Source organism: Coregonus clupeaformis, unplaced genomic scaffold (genome assembly GCF_020615455.1).
Source record: "Coregonus clupeaformis isolate EN_2021a unplaced genomic scaffold, ASM2061545v1 scaf2215, whole genome shotgun sequence".
Classification (NCBI taxonomy): domain Eukaryota; kingdom Metazoa; phylum Chordata; class Actinopteri; order Salmoniformes; family Salmonidae; genus Coregonus; species Coregonus clupeaformis.
In genome coordinates, this window is record NW_025535669.1 from 1 (window position 1) to 9,851 (window position 9,851).

Here is a 9,851-nt window from a genome sequence, read left to right on the forward strand (position 1 = left end):
CTGTCACGAGTTACAAGGCCAGAACCCAGAAGCAGACCAGGACAAGGTAAGTTGAAACGAAGGTGAGTGTTTATTTACAAGTTCAAGAGTGATGCTGAATAATCCAGGGAACAGGGAGCGGGCGGCGTTGATTAGTTGTTGGGGGTGCAGTGGTTGATCCGATCATCGGCTCGGCAGCCGCCGACCACCAGGCAGAGGTTGGATGAAGGTTCCGGACGAGTGATGTTCATGGCTAACGATCCGGCAGGGAATGGATGTTAGGCCAGAGCCTAAGAAGGGTGATGATCAGGACCAGGTGTGCAGATTGCTGATGGGATGCAGGCGGAAATCAAGAGAGCTCCCGGAGCGTTCCAGAACCCTCGGGAAACTGGAGATCACGAGCAGAAAAACTAGTCCACAGACAGGACCCGACTCAGACTGCCGGGATCGTTACAGTACCCCCTCCGACAACGCCACCGGGCGGGACTCCCGAGCGCCAGGATGGAGGCGGTTCAGAAGTCACCGGATGAGGTCAGCATCTAGGATCTGTCGCCGCGGAATCCAACTCTCTCTTCAGGACCATACCCTCCCAGTCCACGAGATACTGGAAACCCCGGCCCCCGCCGTCTGGAATCCATGATGCGTCGCACCGTGTAGGCAGGACCACCTCCGATCATCCGAGGAGGAGGAGAGGAGGAGGCGGAGGGGAGGCAACAGAGGACTGAGGAAAACAGGCTTGAGGCAGGAGACATGAAAGGTGGGATGGACTCTGAGCGTCCTCGGGAGTTTGAGTCGAACTGCCACCGGATTGATCACCTTCTCACCACAAACGGACCAATGAACTTCGGTAACAACTTCCTAGACTCAGTCCGTAAAGGAAGATCCCGTGTAGCCAACCAGACCCTATCTCCGATGGTATAGGTGGGAGCGGGGATCCGCGACGATTCGCCTGGAGCTGATACCGGTCCGAAACTCTAAGGAGTGCCTTTCTGGCCCGATGCCAGGTCCGGTGGCAACGGCGAATATGGGCCTGAACAGAAGGCACTGAGAGCTCCTTCTCCTGAGAAGGGAACAAGGGAGGTTGGTAGCCATACAGGCACTGGAAGGGAGACATCCCAGTGGCAGATGTAGGGAGAGTATGTGGGCATACTCAACCCAAGGCAACTGAGAGACCCAGGAGGTGGGGGTTGGAAGAGGCCAGGCAGCGTAGCGTGGATTCCATCTTCTGGTTGGCTCTCTCCGCCTGCCCATTAGATTGGGGGTGAAAACCAGATGTGAGACTGACTGTAGCTCCAATGGCCAAACAGAAGGGACTTCCAGACAGCAGAGGTAAACTGAGGGCCACGGTCGGAAAGCGATATCACTGGGCAAACCGTGGACCCTGAAAACCTCCCTAACCAGGATCTCGGACGTCTCGAGGCAGAGGGAAGCTTGGCAATTGGCACAAAGTGGGCGAACTTGCTGAATCTGTCCACGATAGTCAGAACGACCGTGTTCCCCTCAGAAGCGGGCAACCCAGTCACAAAGTCCAGGGCCAGATCGACCATGGTCGCCGGGAATAGGAAGGGGGTGAAGTAGTCCAGAGCTGGGCCGATTGGTACTCTTATTCTGCGCACACACTGGACAGGCAGCAACATAACCCCGAGTATCTCGGCCATGGCAGGCCACCAAAACGTCTGCGAAGAAGCGCCATCGTCCGAGCCACGCCAGGGTGACAAGCCATCTTGCTGGCGTGGGACCATTTGAGACCGCAGGACGAACCGACTCAGGCACAAACAACCGACCGGGTGGACCGTTACCGGGGACCGGGCGCAAGGTCCGAAGGGCCGCCATCACCTCCTCCTCAATCTTCCACCTAACCGCTCCCACGACGCAGTTCCGGGGGAGAATTGTCTCGGTCTTGGACCCACTCTCCTCCGTCTTGGAGAACATCCGAGACAAGGCGTCCGCCTTGCCGTTCTTAGATCCAGGTCGGAGCGTCAGGGAAAAAATTGAATCGTCCGAAAAACAACGGACCACCTGGCCTGACGGGAGTTGAGACGTCTAGCCGATTGCACGTAAGCAAGATTCTTGTGGTCAGTCCAGACAATAAACGGTTGCTCCGCCCTCCAACCAGTGGCGCCACTCCTCCAAGGCAAGTTTCACCGCAGAAGCTCCCCGGTTACCCACATCGTAATTCCTCTCCGCAGGCGAAAGGCGGAGAGTAGTAGGCGCAGGGATGGAGTTTACTGTCCGTGGAGCATCGCTGCGACAGGATGGCGCCTAACTCCCACATCAGACGCGTCCACTTCAACGACGAACTGACGGGCCGTGTCCGGTTGAGAGAGAATCGGTGCGTTGGTGAATCGCCTCTTCAAATCCAGAAACAGCTCGATCCGCCTCCGGATTCCACTTGAAGCTCCTGATACTGGAAGTCAAGGCAGTTAACGGAGCGGCCACACGGCTGTAATCCCGGATGAATCTGCGGTAGAAATTCGCAAACCCCAAAAATCTCTGGAGCTGCAATCTCGTACCGGGCTGGGCCCATTCCAGAACCGCTCTAACCTTCTCCTGGTCCATCCCTAATCTCTCCCCTGGAGATGATGTACCCGAGAAAGGATGTCGTGTGGGCGTGAAACTCGCACTTCTCGGCCCTTCACGAACAGGCGATTCTCCAACAATCGCTGCAGAACCTGCCGGACATGCTGGACGTGGTCGGGAAGGTTCCTTCGAGAAGATCAGAATGTCATCCAGATAAACAAACACAAAGAGACCGATCATATTCTCAGGCGTCGTTACGCATTGCGTAGGTCTAGCTTAGTGAACACCGTAGCACCCTGTAAGGAGTCGAAGGCAGAACTCATCAAGGGCAGGGGATACTTGTTCTTGACCGTGATGTCATTCAACCCCGATAATCAATACACGGTCGAAGAGAGCCATCCTTCTTACCCACAAAGAAGAATCCTGCCCCCAGGGGGTGATGACGAGGAACGAACGAGACCAGCAGCTAGGGACTCCTTGATGTAGGGTCTCCAAAGCCTCACGTTCAGGGCGGGAGATACTGTATAACCTTCCCTTGGGGTAGACAGCTCCAGGGAACAGGTTGATGGCACAATCATATGGTCGGTGGGGAGGGGAGTGACAGAGCCTTCTGCTTACTGAACACTTCCCCCAAATCGTGATATGTCTCGGGAACCAGGGACAAATCTGGGGGTTTAGCCTCAATCACCTGACTGGGAACCCGAATGGGGACAGGCAGTCTTGAGACAGTTAGCATGACAATCAAGGCTCCAACTCGTTACCTTGCCCGTCACCCAATCGAACGTGGGATTGTGTTCCTTCAGCCAGGGGTATCCAAGGACCAGAGGAACATGGGAAGGCGGCAGAATGAAGAATGAAATCATCTCCGAATGATTCCCCGACAACAGCATCTTAACCGGTTCAGTCCTCATCGTGATACGTGCCAGCCTACTGCCGTTCAGAGTGGTCGCTTCAATGGCTTCCGGCAATTGCTCCTTGAAAGCCCCAGCTGTTCCACCAACTCGGCATCAAGAAAGCTTCCATCGGCACCTGAATCGATAAAAGCGTTAATCGCTAAGCTCTGATTCCTGTTCACAAGGGTAGCCGGGAAACGGGGTCTGACAGAGGTATTGAGAGGTCGAAACTGGCTCGCTAAAAGTCCTCCCAACTTTAGCGAGCCGCGCAGTTTGACGACCGCCGGGAACAGGTGGCGAGGTAATGTCCCGAACCACCACAGTAGAGGCAACAGTTAGTCCTACGTCTGAGTTGGCGTTCCTCCTTGGTTAACCCGTGCCGCCCTACTTGCATTGGTTCGAATCGGAGACAGGACCTCTCCACTAATCCTGTGTGGTGGACGATGATCGACGTATTCTGGTCCAATCCCCGACCCGACTGGAACCTGAGAAGCTGATCGATTGGACGGACCCCATTGCTTCTCCCTCCTTCAGCTCTCGGACTCGATTATCCACCCGAATAGACAAGGCTACCAAGCTGTCCAGGTCACTAGGCTCCGGATAGGAGATCAACTCATCCTTGAGCTGCTCCGACAGACCCTGGTAGAAGGCCGCTTGCAGAGACTCCTCATTCCACCCACTCTCCACAGCCAACGTCTTGAACTCGATCACGAAGTCGGCCACGCTGCGAAGTTCCTTGGTGAAGCGAAAACAGGCGCCTAGCTGCGTCCCTCCCTCGGACGGAATGGTCGGAGAGCTTCCTCAGCTCGGCCGTGAACCCCGGGTATGAAGCCATGCAGGGGTCTTGTCGTTCCCCAAACGGCTGAAGCCCACTCCAGCGCTCGACCACGCAGCAACTCAATCACAAAGGCTATCCTAGCCTTGTCTGTGGCATAAGAGTAGGGCTGTAGATCGAACACTAACCCACACTGCATAAGGAAAAGAACGGCATCTTCCCAGCTCCCCTCATATTTATCCGGCGTCGGAACCTTGGGCTCACGGGAAGGACACCGCTCCAGACGCGGCAGGCGAGATGGGTGAAACCGGTAGTGGATCCTCCACCGGAAACTCGCGCTGGTTCTGGACCTCCGTCAGACCGGTAGAAAGGTTCCGAACTGCCAACGCGATCTCCTGTAGCTCCGTGCTATGATGGCCCAACATCTTCTCCTGATGGGTAATGGCATGAACAGAGTCCAGGTCCGCTGGGTTCATTACTGGCCGGATCGTTCTGTCACGAGTTACAAGGCCAGAACCCAGAAGCAGACCAGGACAAGGTAAGTTGAAACGAAGGTGAGTGTTTATTTACAAGTTCAAGAGTGATGCTGAATAATCCAGGAACAGAGCGGGCGGCGTTGATTAGTTGTTGGGGGGTGCAGTGGTTGATCCGATCATGGCTCGGCAGCCGCCGACCACCAGGCAGAGGTTGGATGAAGGTTCCGGACGAGTGATGTTCATGGCTAACGATCCGGCAGGGAATGGATGTTAGGCCAGAGCCTAAGAAGGGTGATGATCAGGACCAGGTGTGCAGATTGCTGATGGGATGCAGGTGCGGAAATCAAGAGAGCTCCCCGGAGCGTTCCAGAACCCTCGGGAAACTGGAGATCACGAGCAGAAAAACTAGTCCACAGACAGGACCCGACTCAGACTGCCGGGATCGTTACAGTAGCCATGAAGTGCTTTGAAAAGCTGGTCATGGCTCACATCAACACCATTATCCCAGAAACCCTAGACCCACTCCAATTTGCATACCGCCCCAACAGATCCACAGATGATGCAATCTCTATTGCACTCCACACTGCCCTTTCCCACCTGAACAAGAGGAACACCTACGTGATAATGCTATTCATTGACTACAGCTCAGCATTCAACACCATAGTGCCCTCAAAGCTCATCACTATGCTAAGGATCCTGGGACTAAACACCTCCCTCTGCAACTGGATCCTGGACTTCCTGACGGGCCGCCACCAGGTGGTAAGGGTAGGTAACAACACATCTGCCACACTGATCCTCAACACGGGGGCCCCTCAGGGGTGCGTGCTCAGTCCCCTCCTGTACTCCCTGTTCACCCATGACTGCATGGCCAGGCACGACTCCAACACCATCATTAAGTTTGCCGACGACACAACAGTGGTAGGCCTGATCACCGACAATGATGAGACAGCCTATAGGGAGGAGGTCAGGAGACCTGGCCGTGTGGTGCCAGGATAACAACCTCTCCCTCAACGTGACCAAGACAAAGGAGATGATTGTGGACTACAGGAAAAAAAAGAGGACTGAGCATGCCCCCATTCTCATCGACGGGGCTGTAGTGGAACAGGTTGAGAGCTTCAAGTTCCTTGGTGTCCACATCACCAACGAACTATCATGGTCCAAACACACCAAGACAGTCGTGAAGAGGGCACGACAAAGCCTATTCCCCCTCAGGAGACTTTGGCATGGGTCCTCAGATCCTCAAAAAATTATACAGCTGCACCATCGAGAGCATCCTGACTGGTTGCATCATCGCCTGGTATGGCAACTGCTTGGCCTCCGACCGCAAGGCACTACAGAGGGTAGTGCGTATGGCCCAGTACATCACTGGGGCCAAGCTTCCTGCCATCCAGGACCTCTATACCAGGTGGTGTCAGAGGAAGGCCCTCAAAATTGTCAAAGACTCCAGCCACCATAGTCATAGACTGTTCTCTCTGCTACCGCATAGGCCAAAGCGGTACCGGAGTGCCAAGTCTAGGTCCAAAAGACTTCTCAACAGCTTCTACCCCCAAGCCATAAGACTCCTGAACAGCTAATCATGGCTACCCAGACTATTTGCACTGCCCCCCACCCCATCTTTTTACGCTGCTGCTACTCTGTTAATTATTTATGCATAGTCACTTTAACTCTACCCACATGTACATATTACTTCAACTACCTCAACTAGCCGGTGCCCCCGCACATTGGCTCTGCACCGGTACCCCCCTGTATATATAGCCTCCCTACTGTTCTTTTATTTTACTTCTGCTCTTTTTTTTCTCAACACTTTTTTGTTGTTGTTTTATTTTACATTTTTATTAAAAATAAATGCACTGTTGGTTAAGGGCTGTAAGTAAGCATTTCACTGTAATGTCTGCACCTGTTGTATTCGGCGCATGTGGCCAATAAAATTTGATTTGATTTGAAATTAAACAACAAGAAGCATTGGTGGAGTCATTTTGATCTCACTTTGCTTGGCAGTGTATGTCCTTGCGTTGTCTTTGACTGCTTTTTGAGGATGTTGTAGCACACACTCCTCTTTAGGCTCTTCTCCAGGGTCTTGAGCTTGGCAAAGCTGTCCACATTTAATACGTGCTTGTTAGGGGATCTGAGCGATCTGTCTCAGCTCGTTTCGTCCAGCATCCTTGATCCCCACTGCGTAGACAGTGATGCCAGCTCGGCGCAGTGCAGCAGCATGAGAAGTTACGTTGTCCTGGGACTTTCCGTCTGTGATGACAATCGCAACCTGCTGCACCCCCTGTTCTATCCGACTGCCCCTCTCCTTGATAAACATCTTCTCCCTGGCATACTCCAGGGCCTCGCCAGTGTACGTGAGACCGCGACGGTAGGGCAAGATCTTGATGTACTGAAGGATATTACTTTTTTCTTGGAAGGAGTTGAGGTAGACCTGAGCCGAGGCCTTGTTGCTGTAGAGAGACGATGCCCACCCTCACCCTGTTGAAGTTCACTTCCAGGCCGTCCACTATCTTGTGGATGAATCACGAACCAGCTGGAAGTTTGCAGTTCCAATGCTCGAAGATTCATCAACTATAAACACAATGTCAGCCAGCGAAGCTTCACTGCAATCTGCAATAGAGAGGAAATTGTTAGTCAACAGCTCTTATCCTTTATGCATGAGCAATTATTTCACAGGAGATAAGATATTCACTTAATTCACCACAAATCCCCAAATGAAATGCCCTTACCATCGGTCACAGTGACCACCTCCTCTTCAGTCTCAAAGACAGTCTTTAGCACGGAGGCAATGGATGTAGTTTGGTAAAAGAATGGCGAGGTGGCCATTACTTGTAGGTCTGGAAGTGTAGATTCACCCAACCCGATGGACACAATGGTTGTCCCTTCAGATTTGATAGTGCGTGCCACCTTCATCACGTTATCCTTCGAATCCCCCCTGTCACTGTGACTAGAAACTGCCGGTAGCCTTGTTCGTTCACCAGACGCTGTGGTGAAGAAGTGTGTGCGGGCGTATTCCAGGGCACGCCCAAATACTCGAGACCTGTTGGGGCGCAGCGGCAGCCTGAATTTCTTGAACGCCGCCACGTACTCTTCCTTGGTGTTGTGGGTGTTCAGTAAGAACTCCACCTTGGTGTCCTGGGCAAACTGGGCCAGACCCAGTCGCGTGGTTTTACTGCTCGGGTTGAGTTGGTTGACCAATCGCATCAGAAGGGTTCTGACCTGCTGGAAGTCTGTCTGCATCATATTGCTGTCCACCAGGAAGAAGACATCAGAGAACTTTGGGATCAGAGCTGAAAACATATTAAAATAAAGGAAATAATAATTGTTATGACAGCAGTGTGAATGTATGCCATATTTAATTTTCATTTTTAGAAGTGGTCCTTTAATATTGACTTTTATGTTGGCACAAGTGGCAGTAGACAATGTCTGCCTCTCAAGGTTGAATACTTTTGTTTAGAACAGGTACAACTATAGCAAGTCTCTTGGATTAGACACTTTGCAGGTCCAACATTCACCATTTGTTACAACATACAGTATGTTACCTTATAAAAGTATCTTACCCATCCTCTGGTTCTCCATGGAGACACAGACATTCTGCAGCAGACCCTGAGAACGTGTCTGTAGGGCCTGGAAACGTTCAACGCTGACCAGGAAATGCTCGTGGGGCCTGTTAGCGATAGCCTTCAGCTCGGTGATGTTGGCTGCCCCCACTCCAATAGCAAACACAATGACCCCATGCTGCCTTAGCGCCTTGGCTGGCGGCACTACGTCGTCCCCAGACTCCCCGTCGGTGAGCACCACAGCAATCTGAGGCACCCTCTGATCAGCGCGGCTCCCTTTGGCCGTGGTGAAAAACTCTTCCCGAAGGACGGTAATGGCTTTGCCGGTGTCTGTGCCTCCCCCGAGCTGTGGAAGCCTGTCCACTTGTTCCAGTAGGGCCCTTTTGTCCGTATGTTCACCCAAATGGAATTGCTTCTGGATCTCGTTACTGAACTGGGCCAGTCCTACGCGAACCTTGTCCGTTCCGATATCCAGCCCCTCGATGAAGCTGTGGAGAAACCTCCGAACCTCCTGGAAATTTGTAGGGCTGATGCTGGTGGAGCCATCCACAAGGAACACAATGTCAGCCACTGTGGCACTGCGGCACTCTGGAGACGAAGGAAAATAATACTTAATGTAATTTATTTATAAAGAATATTTTTCAAATTTAAACAATGAATACACTGTTATAGTACCTTGGACCACTTGGGAGATCGGTCTCTTTGCCTCATTTATGGTAGTACACAGCATCTGGACGAGGATCTGGGAGATCCCCTGCAGCGCGGCAAAGTCTGACACGCTGTACACGTGCTGGTCGTGAGGCGTAGTGGCGATCTCCTTCAGCTGATCTTCGTCTGCTTCTTTGATCCCGATATGGCGTACAGTGTGACGCCCGCTTCTTCAGCTTAAGGGCATGCAGCCCCACTTTGTCCAGCGATTTGCCGTCAGTGATCACCACGGCGATCTGGGGCACGTTCTCGTTCACTCGGCTCCCGGCTCGGTCAACAAAGAGCTCGCTCAGCAGGAAGTCCAGGCCCAGGCCCGTCTTGGTTTCACCACCCATATAAGGCAGGTTGTTGATGTACGCAGTATGTCCTGTTTGTCCTGGAAGGTGTTAAGGAGGAACTCGGGTGCACCGTGTTGCTGTACTGGACCAGACCGTCGCGCACCTGGTCGGGGGCCACGCCAAAGCTGTTGACCAGCGTGGTACAAAAACTGGCGGATCTGCTTGAAGTTCTCTGAGCCAACGCTCCATGAGCCGTCCACCAGGAAGACAGATGTCTGCCACGGCCTCTTCCTTGCAGACTGGGAGAGGAAGAGAACAGTCGTCAGCCAATGGAATTTCTTACACATGTCTAAACCACAAGAATGCAATGAATGCAATTAATCAATCAATCAATCGATTAATCAAATATTATTTGTACAGTGCTTTTATAAAAACACATTTCTTATAACTGCTCAACAGTCTAAACCCCCAACGAGTTGGTCGTAATTTTGTATTTGTGTGGTATTTCTTCAACGCTTCTCTGTTTATGCCATTCTGGACTGTGTTCTGCATTCTGGACTGATTCAGATGTCAGGAGACAAACATGCTTACCTGTTTTTTGTGCTCCGTTGACTAGAAAACATGCTGCTATGGTGAAGATGGCCAGGAGGCCCTGTGTCCCCTCCATG

The 9,851-nt window shown here is 52.4% G+C and overlaps 1 protein-coding gene across 1 annotated transcript; it reads right to left on the reverse strand.

The window, feature by feature from the left end:
• Nucleotides 1-7,611: 7,611 nt before the first annotated feature.
• LOC123488358 (collagen alpha-4(VI) chain-like) lies at nucleotides 7,612-9,240 on the reverse strand. The gene is made up of 5 exons (XM_045219275.1): nucleotides 9,120-9,240; nucleotides 8,873-9,037; nucleotides 8,198-8,785; nucleotides 7,678-7,927; nucleotides 7,612-7,621 (listed from the first exon to the last, which is right to left on the reverse strand). Exons 1-5 carry the CDS (start codon nucleotides 9,238-9,240, stop codon nucleotides 7,612-7,614), a joined length of 1,134 nt encoding a protein of 377 aa, XP_045075210.1.
• Between the last annotated feature and the right edge of the window lie 611 nt (nucleotides 9,241-9,851).